This window comes from Melitaea cinxia, chromosome 1, assembly GCF_905220565.1.
Source record: "Melitaea cinxia chromosome 1, ilMelCinx1.1, whole genome shotgun sequence".
Taxonomy (NCBI): Eukaryota; Metazoa; Arthropoda; class Insecta; order Lepidoptera; family Nymphalidae; genus Melitaea; species Melitaea cinxia.
The window spans coordinates 16,949,407-16,972,519 of record NC_059394.1 but is presented as its reverse complement, the minus strand read 5'-3'; the positions used below and the strand labels follow the sequence as shown (position 1 = coordinate 16,972,519).

General features: G+C 33.1%; 2 protein-coding genes across 4 annotated transcripts in view; one reads left to right on the top strand and one right to left on the bottom strand.

Moving 5' to 3' along the window:
* The window catches only part of LOC123658013 (low molecular weight phosphotyrosine protein phosphatase-like), a 479,256-nt gene that overhangs the window by 442,156 nt on the left and 13,987 nt on the right, over positions 1-23,113 (bottom strand). The gene's annotated exons all lie outside the window — the stretch shown is intronic.
* LOC123657943 (beta-arrestin-1) overlaps positions 12,569-23,113 on the top strand; it is a 13,109-nt gene continuing 2,564 nt past the window's right edge. The window contains exons 1-8 of the mRNA XM_045593425.1: positions 12,569-12,658; positions 15,025-15,085; positions 15,799-15,941; positions 17,912-18,138; positions 18,555-18,687; positions 20,025-20,185; positions 21,471-21,614; positions 22,825-22,911. Of these exons, the coding sequence (XP_045449381.1) occupies positions 12,587-12,658; positions 15,025-15,085; positions 15,799-15,941; positions 17,912-18,138; positions 18,555-18,687; positions 20,025-20,185; positions 21,471-21,614; positions 22,825-22,911 (1,028 nt within the window). The 5' untranslated portion in view covers positions 12,569-12,586. The remainder of the gene's footprint in view (positions 12,659-15,024; positions 15,086-15,798; positions 15,942-17,911; positions 18,139-18,554; positions 18,688-20,024; positions 20,186-21,470; positions 21,615-22,824; positions 22,912-23,113) is intronic.

The window sequence follows — 23,113 nt, the reverse complement described above, 5'->3', positions numbered from 1 at the left end:
CTGGTGATTGATGTTCATAAGTAGGAATGAGATATAAATGGAAAAGTAAACAAGTGATGGGGAACTTATATCGAGTGCTATTTGTCACGATATTTCACGAAGTGGATTATGCGGCCTTCAACATATAATTGCTATGCACAACTGCAAACGTCTAATCAATAATCAGAACATTAGAAAATGTAGTCACTTCATTGAATAGAAGTGTTGTTTGTATTTCATTTGAATTAGAATGATGGAATAATTTTCAAAATAAAATAAATCAAAAACTGTTTTTAAACAAAATTATTGTTAGTAGACCAAACAAAACGATACTACCCAAACAATAAAGAATTTTGTCTGCCGGTTCGATCAACTTAAAACGTAAAAATGATTACAAGCGAATTGAGAACCTCTTCAATACAAAAATTAATATCAAAAATAACTTAATTCAAATATGCTTCAAAAGAACATTTGTGTGGTCATTGTAGAAATTAAAATTATATTATTTTTTAATAATTGAATTGTAATTCAATTATTGTTATTGTGAAATTACTATCGATACTAAATATAGGTTCTGCAGAGAAGAATCGAAGAGAAACTCATAAAATCAATTCCTTTTATACGTGTAAGAGTCGATTGTATTTGAACTGTTTTATTTGCTGCGATGGTGGCCTTCCTCGGTTGTTTATGTCCGGTGATCAGATTATCCCATCCGACGTCACCCACGCTCGCCTTCCTGAGCGACCTAATGATTGAGTTTCGAAATGTATCAGTTACGTTCTGATGCATCGTATGTAATTACTACGATGCTAGCTGATAAATACGTTATGTCAGAAATGTGCTTGTGATGCATACCATGCGAAATTAAATTTAACTAGTCATATTAATGACATAGCTGAGAATCTAGAATACTTCAACTTATTTGTTTATTTAATATATAAAATTCTCGTGTCGCGGTGTTTGTAGTAAAACTCCTCCGAAACGGCTTGACCGATTCTCATGAAATTTTGTGTGCATATTGGGTAGGTCTGAGAATCGAACAACATCTATTTTTATTCCCCCTAAATTTTTTGATAAATTGTATAGTTTTTATTTTATTATGATTTGGCGTAGAAAAATACATACAACCCTAAATTTTTACCCTTCTACCACCAATCCCTATTTTTAAATAGCGTTTAGCGGCAAGACAACGTTTGCCGAGTCAGCTAGTCTAAATATATAAAATCTGAATCTCGGAAACGGCTACAATGAATTTCATAAAATTTAGTATTCAGGGGATTTCGGGGAAGATAAATAAATCTAGCAAGGTTTTATTTTTAGAAAATGTCGCTTTATCCCAGTTTTTAGACAGTGAAAAAATATCGTTAGAATACGAAGGTAAATTTCGCAATTGTCAGTAAAGTTAGACCGGTTGCGATAATCGTCCGACAAGACCACGGTTTCTAAATGCACTCGTTATTTTTTATTTAGTAATGTATGTAAAATCTAAAAATATTATTCATATTTTATCATTATTATTTTGTAATCATTTTTTTATTTTTGATTTGTATACTTATTTATATTTTTTATCATTGCTGGTAAAAAAAATACTATTTATATTTTATAAATATGTAATTCGTATTTATTAAATATGATTTCCAAAAAACACGATTTCCAAAAAAATATCGAACTAAGCTCGATCACCCGGGTACTGTAATTAAATAACGTAAATTATGGTATTATTGGTCTAAATAACTATTAATCTGATGATAATGTTGATGAACTCTTTAAGTCATCTGTTCATGAGTATTAAACAGCGAATAGGAGGATCAATGATTTTCTTCTGTAAATACCATAAAAACACTTGATTATACTAAAAAAACAGTACTAGTTAGTTGAAAGTTAGGTTGTTTGTTTGAATGTGCTAATCTTTAACTCCGGTCGAGTGTATAACTTAGAAGAATTTAGACATCGTGCTACAATACGTAAGAATACCTATTAAAATAAACCAATTTAAAAGTAACAAGGTGCAATAATACTGAAAATACTAGGTACTGTAGGTAGGCCTACTGCAAACGTCTGATAAAATAATAAATAAAAAAGTGAGCGCGTGTGTGTGTGTGTGTGTGTGTGTGTGTGTGTGTGTGTGTGTGTGTGTGTGTGTGTGCATTTCATACACGGCAGAAGTGAATTTAGATGGGTATGTGTTTGTTTCTTTATCGTGATGCATTTTCGTTTCATGAATCTCAAATCAACAATTCTAAAAAAGTTTCACTTCAATAAGGTACAAACGTAACAATTTATTAGTTTTTGGAAGCTTTATTAGTCATCCCCGGTGCCGCATCGATAAAACGTAAAAATGTGATTTTTAAAATGTAGGTCGCGCCCACGACGATGTAAAACGACCTGAAATAACAACTTTGTATCTCTGTAAATCTGTTTGTATGAATTATACAAACGTAAACAAGCGTACGAACCGCCTGATTGTAAGCAGTAGAAGATCCTAAAATTAGCGCTGTTAAATTATTTTTGGTGTGAATAAAATAATGAATCTAATATGTAGAAATAGGTATTTCAGCCTAGTTATTAAAAATACTGCAAGTTTTCTGGATTATAAAATTAGACATAAAGCATTATTAACGCAACAAAAAATAGAACTTGTGACAATAATAACTTTAAAAAATTGAACGATAGGCTATAGTTAAGAATAATAACATCGACAAATAGACCAATGTCTCAAAATCCTCTTTGTGCGGGGAATTTAAAAAACCAGTCTCGAAAGTATACAGAGATCAGCAGAGTAATAAAAAAAAACTATTTACACACAACATAAACAAAATAACAAACATTGTTCCTTATACTTTATATGTTTTATTAGAACCGTAGTCTTAAATCTAATATCGTAGCCTACAATACGTAAATAAATAAAATCGCGCACAAATGTTCGCGTCGAAAGATAAAAGAGAAATAAGCCATATATCAAGTGAACGCGAACAGATGTACCAACTTACATTTATAATTTCTAATTTTCAATTTAAAATCTGCCATCACGCTTTATTAATAAACTTCAGTCGACTTGTTATTTTTAAACTTATAAATATACGAAACGGCAATTTTCTCCCTGAGAAGCATTTGCGTTGAAAATCGTGGCCTCATATGACACGTTTACAGAAATATGTATACAACTATACACAGCCAAATCATACTACTCTCAAATACTGTTGTGTTCCGGTGGTGAGTAAGGTGGCTCCTAAGGAGGGTCGGGGGTGGGGCTGGCAACATGCTTGCGATGTTGCTAGTGTTGCAGGCGTAGGGTACGGTAACCGCTTACCATCAGGTGGGCCGGGCCGGGCGGTACACTTGTTTGCTGACCCGGTCGTATAAAAAAAAGCTTTATACTGATGTAGAGTTGTGTTCCTGTGGTCAGGTAACCAGAACTCCTGGCTAGCTGCAGCTATGTTAACAGCCTAGTCGTCAAGGTAGGGTCGGTGACGTGTTTGTGATACTCTTGGTGATGGAGGCGTTCATCCACATACTAAGCCGTGTACTAGTATGCAATGTATCTGCAATATTACAATGCTTATATCTCTAATGCGGCGCACATATTCGTGTACCAATTTAGTGTACTGTAAATAAATAGTTTTCGTTAAACAAACTCGTTTAAATGATACATAACGTTATTGTTTCAGGGCGGCGCGGCTGCGTAGGAGTAGTGCGAGGAGTTGAGGCGCACCCTGGAGCCGCCCAGGGGAATTTGTAAGTGTAGTTGATATTATTTAATATGTAATGTTCTCGTGTTTTAATTTTATTAATGTATTGAATAAACGCTATGTATATTGTATTTATTACAGTAGGCTTAATCTTTTTTTTTCTTTTTTAATAAAACTAGTTATGTTATATTAACACATATGATACGGTAGCACATGTTTAGCGTTAGACGTACAATTCATGATTCATAAAAGACGAATAAATTAACAAAAAACGTCAATTAAGCAAATATTTAAAAATAATCAGTCTAACGTCCCAATTCTGGGTAAAACTCTCTCTCTCCATCTCTGAAGTAGATTGTTATTGTCATCTGCATCTCATGTTTTCGCAGTATAACCGAACAAGAAAACCGGCTCTCCATTTATTACTATAGAAAATAGATATAGATTATTATAATCTTAATAACTATCGTCATCACTTCCTTCTGATGAACTTCCTGCAGACGCGTGAATAATAAGCTGCTTTAACATATTCACATGTTACATAATTGTCGACTTCGTACATTTTCGTTTCGATCTTGGTTATGAAATGACACACACTTTGTTAAAAAAACAGACTAGTGATATAACGCTATATAAACAAAACATTTCACCGGCATGATTCATATGTTTAAAAGACGTCACTGTACCCTCGTACTTTCAAACGCATATTATCCTTATGTTTCGACCTCGTTGAACTGGCGTCAATTAGTCTAAAACCAGATGACTTAACGGATTCCAATAAGTTAAAATGAATAGGCGAACGTGAGAACGTAATTGTTGTTTTCAAATAACCGAATTATTATATATTACATTTAATAAATGTAAAACATTTGAAACGGTCCATAAAAAGGTAAAAGGCGATTGTTTTCAATATGCGAAATTTCAGCATCGAATCACGACAAAAACTTCTGAGTTAAAATATATTTATTTATCTTTAACTAACTTCGTTTTAGAATATAAATTTTATTCTTGTATGTTTTTTGTCAATCGTAGGCAAGCACCTGTAGTCCTGTATACAATTTTGCCTGAGGGAAAGCGGAAGTACAATCCTTACTATTTTGCTACAATCTTTTTCCATCCCTGCTCAATACGTGATATTTATTCGTTATATCAAAAATAGACCGTTCCAGCGGGGATCGAACCTGTATCTCCGATTTACCGTGTCGGTGCTTTAGCCAATTAAGCTATGGAACGATGTACCCGCTAGATCGAATTTTATGATATAATGATTTTATATTGGGTCTAAGCGTGATATTTATTTTGAGAGATTTCGTTATAAATATTAGTGTAACTGATATGCTATCCTAATAATAAATATTTAATAATAAATCATTATGGTGCCATTATGACGTGAAACAAATATATTAAATGTATTAAAACAATCAGGATTGTAATAGTAGAATTGCGACCAAGTGAAGGTATGTAAATACACTAAGCTATAATTGACTATCTATCGGCACGCTCTACTACGATAGATTTTTTTTTGGTAATTTTATGATGTATATTAAGTACATAAAAAATGTTTGATAATAATCTATTCCATACATTTAAATTTCCTTGTTTTACTTGGGTTATTTGGAAAAATGGGTGATTAGCCATAAGTCACTCATTGCCACTGCAGAACCTGTAACTATGTCTTCAAGTAATAAACAGTGTATTTGTGATAAACAATAAAATATAAATAACTGATTAAATAAGTTAAATATATACGTATTATAAATATTATTACTTACAAGACTACAGATGTGATATGTACGATTTTATTTTTGTGTACCCACACATTAGGAATTCTAAACATTTTTGAATATCATATCAAAAATTGACCGCTCCAGCGGGATTCGAACCCGCGTCTCCGACTGACCGTGTCGGCGCTCTAGCCAATTAAGCTATGGAACGATGTACGATATAGTGCGACTCACTATAGACGGCGCCACGGTTCGCTTAAACCGAAAATAAAAATCATCACATCAAAAATTTCGCTCTGGCGGGTACATCGTTCCATAGCTTAATTGGCTAGAGCGCCGACACGGTCAGTCGGAGACGCGGGTTCGAATCCCGCTGGAGCGGTCAATTTTTGATATGATATTCAAAAATGTACAGATGTAATGTTTACATTTTAATCTACTTGTAAGGTATTTTCCGGTTTTAGGCGTCACATTTGAAAATCCGTTCTACGATAAACGTGTTGATTTCCTCTTCCCGAAGGTACCGAGAATATTATTCACATCAACGTCATGACAACCGTCACGTCGATGTTTCGTAATACATTTGAAACTCATATTTAATACTCGATAGAGTTATTTCAACGGTCAGTCTGGCAACTGTATCTTACCAAGCAGTTGCTAATTAATATTAAGGCAATGACTCTATATACGTTTTTATACATATGTACTTTGAAATGACACGATATAGTGCGTCAAATTGCTGTGTTTATGGTTATTATGAGAGGTTTATTGTTTCTTGCCGATTCTTTTCTGCAGAATTTGCAATTCGAATCGGTTGGTCGAAGAAGCTGCAATCGAAGCTTCACTTTTAAAAATAATAATCACTTTTAAAATTTTAATTTGTAAAATGACGATTCGAAAGTGCTTTTGGAGCCTATTTGAATAAACTTATTTATGATTTTAATTTTTTGATTTTATGAGGGGTTTTTTGTGAATTTAAATTAAAATCTAGTTATTCATTTTAATACGAAAGTGCATGGATATAGATTATTTTAATTATGACTGTGAAGAAAATAAACCGTTTGTCGAATCAGGTATGTTTTATTATTTTCGTTAGTCGTAATAATTTTATATTGTTAATATTTATAATTTAGAAGTTTAAGTATATTACACGCTTTTTATATTAGCTTCGCCTGTATTTGTGTTTGTTTGTATGTTTGTAACCGACTCCTTTGAACTTTATTTTACCCACTTCAAACGTTCAGATTCAATTTGAATTTAGTAGACTTATCGAGGACCGATGACAATACTATTAGGTTCGCAATACACATAATTGTATAGGAATTCAATTTATAATTGTATAGGAATTCAATTTATAATTCTATTTTTCTTCGAATAAAGCGTTCTTATTATATTATTATTTAACAATATTTTTTCCGGAAATCGAACTCTCAATTGGGTTGTATTTACGTAGTTGTACTTGTCTTCATATAGTTAGCCACATATATATGGCCCCTTCATTGCCTTTCATGATTTCAAGGACAAAGTTACATTTTTGGAAAATCCATACCTTTGTATGAAATAAACGAAAAAGATATGTGACGTTTAATTTGACACTCTCCGCTATCATATCTTTCATATTATATAGCGATTCACTGAAGATAGAGATGTTACATAACAAACATCTATATTATTATATTTTATTTCTATTTTTTGAACGCACTTTGAAATGATTATGTTTCGTATGACATTTTTTTTTAGCAGGGCATTAAATATAAACGCGAAATTATAATTACTGAAAATAATATAAACATTTTTAATATCATATCAAAAATCGAACGTTCCAGCGGGGTTGATATAATATTAAAAACGTTTCGAATTCCCTAATGTGTGGGTAACACAAAAATAAATAATAAAATAATATAAACATACTAACTACAAAATTATATTTGAAAAGGAACTTTAATACAGATTAGCGTTTTCGAACAAAAGAATCACTGTCCACATAATTTTTAGGAAAAATAATAGTATAATATTAAGTTTATTATATGTCAATAATTATAGCTTGATATTTTAATTAAATTGTGTTATATTTTTAGTATTGTTTTTTTTTTCTTCAAATACGAATGGCAATCAAATCCCCAGCGGTCTGCGGTTCACGAACCGGCTTAATTGTCACTACATAGTATAAAACAAAGTCGCTTTCTCTGTCCCTATGTACGCAACGGATTTTGATGCGTTTTTTTTTTTAATAGATAGAGTGATTGAAGAGGAAGGTTTATATGTATAATACATGCATAATATAGTAGAGGCATACTGGTAGTTTTTGCAACCATGCGAAGCCGGGGCGGGTTGCTAGTAATAAATAAAATAAATTTCGTATAGAGTCTCACTACTTTTGTTACATAAGAGTAACGACCCGTCTCGCGTCACTACAATAGTAACCAGCCAATTACTAAAACGTCTCATAGGGTCGTCTCACCGGGACTCGGATCGAAGTCAATTCCTTTTTTTGAAGTTTTATAAGAAATATTTCCTATATATATATATTTCTAATATAATATAAAAAAAGCTATTTTTAAGGCGGCTTTAGGACTGCTGATCTAAAGTCGACTGTAAAATAATACACCACACTTTTTTATTAAAGGGACGGGTTACTAAGAGGCTAAGGATGTTGTCTTACTTAGTAAAAATAATGCCAATACCGTTAAATTTCTGAGTATACCAAACATATCATAGTAAGGACATTCAAATTACTGAAATCGACTTTTATTTGTTCACATCAGTTCTTCAAAGTATATTTAAGAAGACGTTGAAAGCCCTTGAGAATTGGTAACATGAATTGAATATATCGTCAACGATTCGTATTTGACAATAATCTCAAATGATAACACAACTCGTATCATTGGCTTACACAGATCAAATACTGAAATTAAACTAGGGACGATGTCTGTGAAGTTTACGATCCAATATCAATGTTATCGATTACAATGAAAATAGCTACAACGTGACTTTCGAAATTAAAGAATTTATTACATTGTAAAAATTACAATGATTTAATTTGAGTTTTTTAATTCGTTATTTTATATTGCTGATAGCTTTTGTTTAGAGAGTTAAATGGCTTTCTGATATATGTATAATCTAGAATGCTAGATCTAAAGTTAAAGTATCTAGAGATAATATACAGGGTGTGGCGTAAATAGTGGTCCACCGTTAAGGATTCGATAAACCAGGTAATTTACTATAACATATTACAATTTTATCCATTTTTACCCAAAGGTTCCGGAAATATTTTTATTTTTTATTTTTTTACGATATTTGTACCCCTTGTTACAAATTTGGTTGTAGTTTTAACAAATACCATTATTTTTTCATTTTGATTACTGGTAATTACTGCTGAACACTAGAGCTATCGTTAAATAACACGTTTTTAATGTAAATTTAAGGCTTTTGAAGAAAAAAATTGGTTTTACTTTAAACCCAAATTTTTAACATATCATGCTGATTCAAGAGCGATTTTTGTAAAAAAAATGTACTAAGCTGTCAGTGCCCATTCATTTAAAAATATGCCTACTAAATACCAATTTCAAAATGGTATCGCAATAGCAGATCCTTTTGTTTAACAGAAAGATATCCAATTTTAATTGAAGAAAGGAAGATTTTCATTAAAATACATTTTAAAATTTAGTTGCGTTAATACTTATGATTTTTGTAAAAAAAGTAACTACACTGTCAGTGCCTATTCATTTTAAAATATTCCTACTAATAACAGATTTTAAAACGATTTGCCATCCCATTAATAAAAAAAATTATTGCAATTTTAATTGAAAAAGACTTAAAATAAAAATAAAAAATTACTACTGTTACAGAGTGATCTTGGCCTAACTTGTAAATTAGAACAAGGCATTAAAAAATAATTGTGTTTGCTCACAAACGAAAAAAAAAAACCGACTTCAATTACATCGACGAGTAATACAACGTAGATCGACGAAAAAATAGTCAAGTAACTATGCGTTATACAAAGATTACTCAAAAAGTAGTTATCAGATTTCAACAAAATTTATATGTGACCACATGATAATCGATTAAATTAAAAATTATCAAAATCGGTACATCCAGTAAAAAGTTATTGCGGATTTTCGAGAGTTTCCCTCGATTTCTCTGGGATCCCATCATCAGATCCTAGTTTTCTTATCATGGTACCAAACTAGGGATATCCCCTTTCCAACAAAAAAATAATTATCAAAATCGGTACATCCAGTAGAAAGTTATGCGGTATAATACACCGTAGGTCGACGAAAAAAGCGTCAAGTAAAAACGGATTATTAGATATAGCTCGAAAAGTAGTTGTTAGATCTCAAATAAATTTAAATGGGCCCAATTGACACACACCACCTTTCGATTAAAAAAAATTCTCGAAATCGGTCCACACGGTCAAAGGTTCTGATGTAACATACATAAAAAAAAATACAGTCGAATTGAGAACCTCCTCCTTTTTTGGAAGTCGTTTAAAAACTAGTCATACTGTCATCGTTTATTATTATTCTTTGACATGATTACAAACACTGTATATTCGACGTTGCAGAGCATGTATAGCTGCGAATGGGGGCATTTCGAGCATTTAGTGTAATTTTTAGAGTGTTTGTAATCATCGCAAAGAATAATAATCAACGATGACAGTATGACTTATTTTTTTTAATGCCTTGTTCTAATTTACAAGTTAGGCCAAGATCACTCTGTAACAGTAGTAATTTTTTATTTTTATTTTAAGTCTTTTTCAATTAAAATTGCAATAATTTTTTTTATTAATGGGATGGCAAATCGTTTTAAAATATGTTATTAGTAGGAATATTTTAAAATGAATAGGCACTGACAGTGTAGTTACTTTTTTTACAAAAATCATAAGTATTAACGCAACTAAATTTTAAAATGTATTTTAATGAAAATCTTCCTTTCTTCAATTAAAATTGGATATCTTTCTGTTAAACAAAAGGATCTGCTATTGCGATACCATTTTGAAATTGGTATTTAGTAGGCATATTTTTAAATGAATGGGCACTGACAGCTTAGTACATTTTTTTTACAAAAATCGCTCTTGAATTAGCATGATATGTTAAAAATTTGGGTTTAAAGTAGAGTAAAACCAATTTTTTTCTTCAAAAGCCTTAAATTTACATTAAAAACGTGTTATTTAACGATAGCTCTAGTGTTCAGCAGTAATTACCAGTAATCAAAATGAAAAAATAATGGTATTTGTTAAAACTACAACCAAATTTGTAACAAGGGGTACAAATATCGTAAAAAAATAAAAAATAAAAATATTTCCGGAACCTTTGGGTAAAAATGGATAAAATTGTAATATGTTATAGTAAATTACCTGGTTTATCGAATCCTTAACGGTGGACCACTATTTACGCCACACCCTGTATAGTATATATATATTATATATATAGTATATATATAGTATATATATATATATATATATTATCACTAGGTATGCTCAGTGGAGTCACGCGTTAATTTGAGGGAAAAATGTATCATATTTTAGTACATTTTTTAATAAATAATTTATTAATTACAGCAAATAGTTTAACGCGTTCAAACAAACAAACAAAATCTTCAGCTTTATAATATAAGTATAGATTACATTTGTATCATAAGTTGATATCGTTAAAACTACCCAGCTGCGGTATCTAATACGAGTACATTATGTAACAGAAGGTATAGTCATCCTTTATTCATTCATATAATATGTAATGTCATTATAAGACAATGAGTTGGCATATTGGTTACAGAAACTCTGTTTTGCTAGTGGTAATGCTCTCGGTAAAGATATTGGCCGTGACCTAGGCGTTCGTGATCGTGCTGCGAAAGTTGTAGGGCCCCACTTGATTCTACTACTTTAGTAATATATCTGAATATACATATTTTACTTCATTTGATTAAATTATTCACATTTATTTATCAACTAGCGACCCGCACCGGCTTAGAACGGGTACAATGCTGATACTAAATATAAAATAAATATATGTAATGCAAACGTAACGAATGTGTTTATTTACGACATCACATTAGAAATCTCTAAAACTATACAAATACAAATATACTTACTTTGTTGTACAACCAGAAACAATACATGTAACATAAAATATGCAAGAAAAAATAACAAAAAAAAAAGAAATGTACTAAAGGCGGTCTTATCGCTTAAGAGTGACTATCAGTGTTACTCTATTATAATATGCATGTGCTTGTATTATATACATATAAACTTTTTTCTGGAATCACTCTATTTACTAAAGAAAACCACATAAAAATCCGTTGCATAGTTTTAAAGATCTAAACATATAATTTTACTGTGAGTAGATCTACGTCTAAATTAAATAATAAAATAGTATGTTATTTTAATAGAATGACGGAATATCTTCATCGCTTACTTGTTGAGTTTCCCGACTAGAAAAAAGATCAGATTCAACCAGATCATGTATCTGGACCGGATCAGGATAGAATGAGGCATGCCAGATTTGGCAAGCTCTATCAGGACCCGGTCCGGTCCAGATAAGGATAACCTGATGTAAAATATAATCAAGTATTTAAGTAGCGTTCGTGTTTGTGTTGGTTGTTTTAAAATTACAAGGTTCATATTAAATCGAACATACTTTTTTTTCAATATTAGGTTCTCTCATCAATCTCCTTAACAGATTGTAAAGAAATTGTTACATTTTTAACATATTATATAATTAATATCGAAATTAATAACTTTTTATATATCTAATTATTATTTATTTTTATAAAATACTGTAAAGCTAATAAGTTTGTTTAATTGAACGCGCTAATTTCATGAAAGGTTCGAATTGAATAATTCTTTTTGTATTGGATAGATTATTTACAAAGGAAGGCAAGAGAAAAAGGTATATAATATTTTAGTACGTTTTTTTTTTTTTGTTAAAATCAACGGGGTTGAAACTTTGAATTTTTTTTATATAACAATATATATTCCACGGGTTTATAATGCCCGTGCTTTTGTTATTCCAATTATTTGTTTGTTACTATCGATACCTTGGTACTTACATATGCAACTTAGAGGACTAATATGCAACTTAGAGGAAGAAACTTTGAATTGAGTTAGTATGTATAGTATTTATATATACTGTAGTATAATTATACTAATTTCTTTTTGTTTTTATTGTGCAGTGGAGCGGTGGGCGCGGCGGCACAATGGACGACGGAGGCAGCAACAAACAGCGACAAGCGACTCGGGTGTTCAAGAAGAGTTCGCCGAATGGGAAGGTAACATTCAGTCAATTATTTCTTCTTTCTTTTATGCTTAATTTCTTTCATCACATGTATGATTTAAAAATTATTTAAGTAGCCTTTTAAGTTTTATTTTTTAAAAACTTTGTCCATGTATAAAACATGCGGTATCTTTACATAATCAAAGATTTTGAAAAGTTTTAAGAGAAGATACAAAGTTTTTTTTATATTTAATGATGTTTTTTTTTTATTTCGTAGAGTTCTTTGGCATTTTTCTTTGCATAAAATTAGTTGTTAATATTAAACAATGGGAAGTTGCGTAATCAAGTAGTTTGAAATAAATTATAAGTAAATAGCGTATCATATTATTTGACATAAAGTTACTTAAATCTGTTGTAAGCATCAGTTATTTACTAGTCTTCTTATATATATATTGCACACAATTCGTTGTTTATTCGGTATATACCTGAATAGTATATAAAGTCACGGTAATAAACTAGTTTTTAATAAATTGTAAGTAAATCGCGTAAAATGTTATCTGAAATAGAGCTTCTTATTATCTATTTTCAGTATCGGTTACGTTAAAGTACAAAAGAAAATTACAGCGAGGCATTTGTTTCCATTAGCGTCTCGAGTGTCAGTCACGGTACATGTCACAGTAAATTATTTTAGTTGCGACAATAAATATTCATTTGAAACGAAGCAGTGTTGACAATTTGTATACCTTTTTATGTAAGCTGACGCTGACTTTTATGTATAATTATGTGCTCTTTTATATTCACATTTATTTGACTGTAAAAGAGAGTCTAAATCTATTTACATTATTGACGCGCGCTTACGAAATATTAAAATAATATTTATAAAGTTCGAATCCGAATCAGTCTGCGATAGTCTCGTCTCTCATACCTATAATAGAAGGCCAGAACAGAAGAGCTTAATCCCCTACGCTGCTTTACTGTGTGGTTAGCGGATAATTTTCTTAACAAGAGAAATCACTGGTACTTGTTGTCTATGGTGACAGTTGGGAATGATGGCTTTACGTACCCTAGAAAACACTTGGACATACAAAAAAAAAACTGAAAAAATGTTTGCCCCGAGAAGGAATCAAACCAGCGACTGCTCGAACACTCAAACGTTTTCAAGAATATTTTAAAAGTTTTAATAACAATTAAAATAAAATGTAAAATTTTCTACAGTAAAAACTACGCGCAAGAGGCGTTAGGGATTTTGACGTTATCGTATTGTTAAGGACGGAGATTAGTCGCTTACTTTGCGCTGAAAACAAGCTTGAAATACTTTATAGGATACAATTTGAAATTTTACTTAAATTCATTTCAATGTTCTATTGTATATATTCTCTTATTATCTTGTATATTAAAAAATTTCCACGTGCAGTGCTATAAAGTATCATAAATTAGTTTACAATTTATACATATATCAAAACACGACAGTACATAATTGTGTTTGCTCGCAAACGAAAAACAACCGACTTCAATTAGATCGACGAGTAATACAACGTAGAACGACGAAAAAATAGTCAAGTAACAACACATTATCAAAGATTACTCAAAAAGTAGTTATCAGACCTCGATGAAATTTAAATGTGACCATATGATAAACATCGGCTTTCGATTAAATTAAAAATCATTAAAATCGGTACACCTAATAAAAAGTTATTGCGGATTTTCAAGAAGTTCCCTCGATTTCTCTGGGATCCCATCATCAGATCCTGGTTTCCTTATCATGGTACTAAACTAAGGATATCTTCTTTCCAACAAAAAAAGAAATATCAAAATCGGTATACCTAGTAAAAAGTTATTGCGGATTTTTAAGAGTTTCTCTCGATTTCTCTAGGATCCCATCATCAGATCCTGGTTTTCTTATCATGGTACTAAACTTGGGATATCTCCTTTCCAACAAAAAAAGAATTATCAAAATCGGTACATACAGTAGAAAGTTATGCGGTATAATAGAACGTAGGTCGACGAAAAAAGCGTCAAGTAAAAACGCATTAAGTATTAGATATAGCTCGAAAAGTAGTTGTTAGATCTCAAAGAAATTTAAATGGGACCAATTGGCACACACCACCTTTCGATTAAAAGAAAATTTGTTGAAATCGCTCCACCCAGTCAAAAGTTCTGATGTAACATACATAAAAAAAAAAAAAATACAGTCGAATTGAGAACCTCCTCCTTTTTTGGAAGTCGGTTAAAAATCAATAGACTGAGTATAACAGAAATACATATATGATTAGTTCTGTAATATATTTTTGTCCCCCAATAACGACGCGACTACAAGATTCATAGGTAAAACTGCAAAGTGTACTTAGTGCTACTAAGCTATTTTACCTGTTCGACTCTAAGCTATACGCATTCTTAAATCTATTTCTCTTGTTGTTTCAGATCACAGTATATTTAGGCAAAAGGGATTTTGTAGACCATATCACACATGTAGACCCAATTGGTGAGTGTTATTCTTTTTTACATATATTAATTAGTTGTATGTTATGTAATATGCTGTGTGGTTACGGCATTAAAGAATATACCCCCTCCGTTCCCGTGGGTGCAGTAAGAAGCGACTAAGGGATAACACAGTTCCACTACCTCCTTGGAACTTAAAAAGCCAACCGATGGCGGGATAACCATCCAACTACTGGCTTTGAAATACACAGGTCGAAGACTTGCAGCAGCGTCTTCGGTGCGATAAAGCCAGCCCTGCGGTCACCAACCCGCCTGCCCAGCGTGGTCATTATGGGCAAAACATATGAGTTCACGCCATTTTTGGCTCGAACTTGTGGAAGCCTATGTCCAGTAGTGGACTGTGATAGGCTGATGTGATGTTATGTAATATCTAATCGCGTTGTCCAAAGTAAGCCAGTGGCGTATAGTAAAAACGATTTTTCAAGACTACGTTTATGATTTACAGACTGTGCCTAAGAAAAGAAACCACGAGTATTTTTCAGTTTTTTTTTTTTTTTTGTTTATAAACAATGCACCACAACCCCAAAATACCAGCAATTTAGAATGTAGATTCTGCAGAGAAGAAACAGCAAGAAACTAGAGGACAAGAGCAGGACTGTGCCTACTATGCCAATTAAATGAAGGAGTGGGCAATAGTTTATAAAAGATAAAATATATAGGTACTAGGAATAAATTTTTATAATTCCGTTATTACAGACGGGGTCGTCCTAATCGACCCGGAGTATGTGAAGGACAGGAAAGTGTTCGGGCATGTGCTCGCCGCGTTCCGGTACGGGCGGGAGGACCTCGACGTGCTCGGACTGACTTTCCGAAAGGACCTGTACCTCGCTGCGGAACAGGTAACATTTTAAACATAATTACCTTCGTTTATTAACACTAGTATAACATATTTGTTTATATGCACACACATAAACTAAACTTGCAAGACATGAATCTAGTTTTGTGTTACTTTGGCGAGTAGAGAAGGTAAAATTCGCATTGATTGTCCTAAATACAAGTACTTTCAATAAATAATAACATAAGTAAACACATAAAATAACCAATTTTTAAGAACTCTTGAGTTTTTGTACGAGACCGCATCACTGACAGATATACTTGCTTTCTTACTACCAATCCGATTATAAGAAGCCGACTTTCGGGTATTCTATATCATACGCAATTAGCGAAGCAGTACAATACACTTTAACCTCGTAAGTCCCCACGTACTTGTACAAGTACAAATTAACGATAACAGTTCAGACCTGAGATTTGTACTACATAGATGGAGTAACTGCCTAATGTACTTACCCAAGTACAAATGAGGGATTGCTCATTTACCGGGTAGTTTTTTTACATCGCCAACATTGCTACTGTTATTATAATTCTTTACTCTGTAGTCAATTCCGTTATGTTAGACAGGTTACGTCAACTGTCAGTGTTAGTGTCACTTTTTAGCAAGATGACCGACCACGCGGTCGGCTCGTCGGCTAACACGAGGTAAGATTGTCTGTTTATATCAATTAAATCATTTGTTTTTTCTATTGTTTTTGAAATGAAATAGTGCTTTTAAATTATGAATATTGTAAAACAAGCAATATTTGTAAGAAAACTATATATTTAAAGTGGTTCCTGATCAGTCAAAATAATTTGTACTTGACATGGTACGTTAGGCGTTTGTTACATAAATAACTGTTTATAATTTGTACTTGAGGTGGTACATTCGGTCTATATAACTACTGTTTTTTTTTCGTATTTGTAGCTTTCGACGAAATACAAATAGCAGAACTTCTTAATAATTCGGAGTTCGAAGACTTGGATGATGAATCGGTGCCTGACCTGACCTCCCTGACCTAACCTAAACCTGTCCTCGGAATCTGAAGGTGGAGAAATAGAAATCGCTGTAAGTGGAGGTGGATCTACTCGTCGTACTCAAAGTGCTCGTGACCAACGAGTTGGACGTGGTCGTGGCAGAAGTACATGTACAAGGGCACGACATAGCGGGCATAGTGCCTGTACCATCAAAAATGCGAAGCTTATATGGCAATATCCACTTACCGGAACATCTAGACAAACAACAACGAGGCCATCTCTCTGGGTGTGAAAAAAGGAGTTTATTTAAATGCTCTGACTGTAATGTAGCTATTTGCCTGAACTCAACAAGAAATTGTTGCAGGGCCTTTCATCGACAAGACAATTAATAATAAGAAATAAAAAGTGATTTTGAAATAAGATGTCAATTAAACTAGCACGTAAGGAAGATTGTTATGTCCTTAATTAAGAATAGTGATACTGTTATCCTCTGGTTTATAAAAGTAAATTATGCTAATATTGTCTTTGAGGGAGTATTTTATAAATGTTTCTAGAAGAAAAATATTGTTTATGTTGTAATAAAATAAAATATATAATACTAAGTGATTTTAGAACAAAAATAATATTTAATTTTAATACGAAATAAAAGCTTATAACTTTTTCATATTGTTTTATTATACTGTGTTAAAACCTAATGTACTCCCACAAGTACAAAATATTTTTATTTATTTCCTTTTTAAGAAGGTGCTATACATCACAAACATACCGTAAAAAATACACACAACGAACCCTCACTTCAAAAATTGCCTAAAATCGACATAATTTTGTCTCGGTCTGAAGCATTATTCTTAGTTTGTACTTGGTATAGTACAGCCGGCAGATATGACTACTGGTGTTAATAAAACACAGGACTTACGAGGATAAGACACATACCGTACATTTAAATCAAGAACATTCGACAAGAAAACGAATTATCGAATTTTGTAACTAGGCTTTGCTACATCAAGTAAGTATATTCCAGATCTACCCACCGACGAGCACTCCCAAGCGGCCCCTGACGCGTCTTCAAGAACGCCTGGTCCGCAAACTGGGCCCAGCGGCTCACCCCTTCTACTTCGAGCTACCGCCGCACTGCCCCGCCTCGGTGACGCTGCAGCCCGCGCCCGGCGACACCGGCAAGCCCTGCGGCGTGGACTACGAGCTCAAGGCCTTCGTCGCCGACTCGCAGGATGATAAGCCGCACAAGAGGTGAGCGAACCTTTGATGTTGACCAAATTTTGTCCATGGGCGACGGTTACCATTTAACCATCAGGTGTTGTTTTTTTTTTTATGCATCTAGTTCGACAAATAAGTGTACGAAGCCGCACAAGAGATATGTACCTTTTATTTGCCTCTCTAATTAAAAAAAAAAAATTATATGGCAAAACATGGTGATTTTGTTGGACAACGGTGTGTAGACCAATTGTCGTGGTCTGGACATTTATGTTTGTATTGTTTCCGGAACCTTACGCCGAATTCTTATCGTAATGATAATTTACTTAAATCGATTATGGTATTTTAAACGTAATAATCGTCTTACGTATAAAGTTACCATTCAATTAAATCAGGATATATAATTTTTTTAATGTAGACAACTATTTGAGCAGTGTTTGTTAATGTTTCAGGAATTCAGTGCGTCTAGCGATCAGGAAGATAATGTACGCGCCAAGCAAGCAGGGTGAGCAGCCGTCCGTGGAGGTCTCCAAGGAGTTCATGATGAGCCCCAACAAACTGTACCTGGAAGCGTCTTTAGATAAGGTAAATATATACAATTACTAAGTCTATATAAATGAAAATTATGTGTAAGGTGTGTTGCTCAGCAAATCTAGAATGACTGGACCGATTCGGATAGTTCTTATTGGCACAATTCATTTTTTTTTCAGTTCTTACGGAAATAAAAATTAAGAAAGTTGTGCAGACTGTTTCGAAAATTTAAGAAAATATAACGATTATTTCAACTTCACACGTTTTACAAATTGGCTAATGCATTAATGTCATGACTGGCTCATGCTATGAAAACTTTTAATTTTTGTAATTGACTAACTATTAACACAGAGTTGACTTTAACTATGCTTCAGGGTTTTAGGTTCCACTCCCACTGAGAGTCATAGGATAATATTTTAAAGATATTTTTGTTCAGTTTACAATTACGTTAATATATATTTGTTATTACAATATGTTCTTAGAATATTTCAATTACATTTTTTTTTTTTTTTTTTTTTTTTTATGTCACTAGGTCGGCAAACAAGCGTACGGCTCACCTGATGGTAAGCGATTACCGTAGCTTATAGACGCCTGTAACACCAGAAGCATCGCAAGCGCGTTGCCGACCCAATCCCCAATCCCCCCAGGAGCTCTGGTCACCTTACTCACCAACAGGAACACAATACTGCTTGAAAACAGTATTATTTTGCTGTGATCTTCTGTAAGGTCGAGGTACTACCCCAGTCGGGCTGCTCCATATTTTGAGCAGGAAATTCCTGCTGTGCCCTACCTCAGTTAACATAGTTACATAATTATGAGTACTTACATGTTGTTAAAACATTCCAATAAAATACATGCATATTAATATTTTATTCTATGTAAATATTTCTTGCTTTGTTTACAAGACTAAGAGCCAAGGTTCAAATTTGAAATAGTTTTTTTTACGTATAACTATATTTGATAGATAAAGATTCTGGTGTTTTTTTCTGTTCTATTATCAAATTTTTATTAAACTAACTAACATTATATTGTCAGGTTGTTGCCTGGAAGAAGTAGCTATGCACAAACTAATGTGTTTTGGACCACACTACTGAAGTAAAACTTCTTTAGCAATAGGACTGCACTGTATCTTAGATATACAAAACATTACTGGCTATGAGAGAAAGAGAGAAAGAAAATGTGTTCTCGCACCTCTCTCTCTTGCTCCGTTCGCCTCGTCTGATCACGCTTTTCGTAACGCTCTCGTCACGCATTCACCAGCTTAGTTCATAAAGAAGTTTTACTTTCAATAAGGCCGCTCATTGTAACTTTATTTATTTATATTGCTATTGTTACTGTTTCTGGTGTTCAATAAAGGATATTATTGATGTTAAATTATCGTATTTTTAAAGGAACTATACCACCACGGCGAGAACATAGCGGTGAACGTGCACATAGCGAACAACTCCAACCGCTCGGTGAAGCGCATCAAGGTGTCGGTGCGCCAGTTCGCCGACATCTGCCTCTTCTCCACCGCGCAGTACAAGTGCACCGTCGCCGAGGCGGAGAGCGAGTGAGTACCGCCCGGATAGCAGTACAGGGCCGGACTTAATAAGGGGCGGGGCAGTCATGCGGAACGTCTAGCTAGCTCTATAATACAGGGCTAGACTTTACATGGGGCACCGTAGTAATAAATACGGACTAATGAGGAATAACGAAATAAAGACGGATTCCTCAATTCTTCACATAAATAATATCTTGAATAGCAGATTTGTGTGGATTTTTATGTTTTAATTTAGTTTTAAAAAGAACTGGAATTTATAGTCATGGTTAGTAAATCTTTGATATTTTTACATTTGTGTATAAAATACGAAAAGTAATCAAGTTGGTATCCCAGCGTAATAAACGGTATACTATGAGACTGAGCGCTTTGAATACAATATAAAATCTTTGAATAGACATTTCTCACCCAGGGAGGAGTCGATGTGGAAAAATAAAATACCCCTGATCGGATTGTTCAATAAGAAATTAAAAAAGTCCGTGTAAGTGATTGCGCGTGGTACCATTACGCATGTTGAGACTTGCAAGTATATAAGTTGGCACACAATTCAAAATTATGTTGCGTTACTAATTCACTCACCGGTTTGATTTTGGCTGTAGCTTGTTTTGTATTTTTGAATTGCTAACTTGTTTTCAAGGGTATCATGATAATTTGGCTCTTTTTCGCAATATTGAAATATGAAATTATCACGTGTTTCCTATTTTAAAATTCACTACATCTAAAGGTGTAATGTATATATATATTTGATATTCGACTTTTTATCATAGTTGCCGTATTTTACGGACTATGAGATGCTCCTTCAAAAATAAATCTTGAATTTTAGTCCAAGAAGTTATTTTTTGTCAAAAAATCGTTTCTAAAAAGGCGAGAGATAGTACCAAGCGAAGGGGATCCGTATATTTAAAACTATAATCTGAAAGTAATATTTTAATATATTTTCTAAACATCTTATAAATAGTCCGAAAAATACGGTAGTTCCATAAATTGGACAGTGTCAGCAGAGTGAAAGTTAGACATACTTATTTGTGCCGGGGTCATTTACTAGAAGTGATATTGATTCGACCGGTGTGAACTCCACTTATGTACGTACGTAAATAGCACTGTATACCCATGACATTTTGTTTGCGACTGTAGTATTTGAATTTTTATTTGAATATACCCCTATGTCCAGTATTTGTACACACACTGTAAATAATCATATTGTGTTAAACTTGGGTTTTAACTCGCTTACATTCCATTACTGGTTATAACTAATTTGTAGAAATATTTAATTGATTAAAGTTGTATTTTCTTTCAGGGAAGGTTGTCCGGTAGGTCCTGGGTTCACGCTGAGCAAGGTTTTCACGTTGACTCCACTTTTGGCGAATAACAAAGACAAATGGGGTCTTGCCCTCGATGGTCAGCTCAAACATGAGGATACCAACCTTGCTTCGAGCACGTTGTGAGTATTCGTAGTGGCTAATTGTTACGTATGAAATATCGTATTTTTTTTATAACTTCTCTGTATTAATTGATCTTGCTTTTTAACCGACTTCCAAAAAAGGAGGAGGTTCTCAATTCGACTGTATTTTTTTTTTTTTTTTTTTTTTATGTATGTTACATCAGAACTTTTTACCGGGTAGACCGATTTCGACAAATTTTGTTTTAATCGAAAGGTGGTGTGTGCCAATTGGTCCCATTTAAATTTATTTGAGATCTAACAACTACTTTTCGAGTTATATCTAATAATGCGTTTTTACTTGACGCTTTTTTCGTCGACCTACGTTGTATTATACCGCATAACTTTTTACTGAATGTACCGATTTTGATAATTCTTTTTTTGTTGGAAAGGGGATATCCCTAGTTTAGTACCATGATAAGGAAACCAGGATCTGATGATGGAATCCTAGAGAAATCGAGGGAAACTCTCAAAAATTCGCAATAACTTTTTACTGGGTGTACCGATTTTGATAATTTTTAATTTAATCAAAAGGTGATGTTTATCATGTGGTTACATATAAATTTTATCGAGATCTGATAACTACTTTTTGAGTAATCTTTCATCATCATCTTCCTGCCCTTATCCCACTTATGTAGGGTCGGCACAACATGTTTTCCATGTTGTAATGTGATTTGGCTTGTATATTTTACGACCGGCCGCCTGCCTGACATCAACCCTCCTTGGGAAATTTAAGGTAAGAAGAAGGATAGGTGAGAAGGATTTATGTGAGAGAAGGATCTGGGGTTACGGATACCAGTGCCACGGATCACGGGGAGGGGTGTGTGACACTAGCAGCTAGAGTAGTCCGGGGTCGCGTACCCGTAGCGGTTCCAACTAGTTATCGGATAGATATCTAGTGGCCCCACCCTCTGGACTTTGAGTAATCTTTGATAACGCGTAGTTACTTGACTATTTTTTCGTCGATCTACGTTGTATTACTCTTCGATGTAATTGAAGTCGGTTTTTTTTTCGTTTGCGACCAAACACAATTATTTGAATTTAAGTTTTAATATGCAACTTAAATTAATTAATGAATTGTCTGCATATTGAAAAAGAAATATAATTCGAAATGTATTGTCAAATTGTCTTATTTTGAAAGTGTCAATAAATATAAAATAAGAAGATCATAGTTAAACATAAACGTGAAATAAAATAATTGATCAATTTTCAGAATCGCGGATCCGTCACAGCGCGAGAACTTAGGTATTATAGTACAATATAAAGTAAAGGTGAAATTGTGCCTGGGACCTCTTGGTGGGTAAGTTTCTAAAATTTTATTACTATTTGTTATCCGCAAAATTTAAAAAGTAAATTATGTAATTAAATGCTTAAAAATTCTGTAAAATTCGAACGCTTTTGACAGATCTATTATAATTTACGAACTGAACACAAGCCATCATTCTTAAGTTGTATACAAAGAATCAGTTAAATAGAACCAGTAATTAAGGCGTACATTTCTC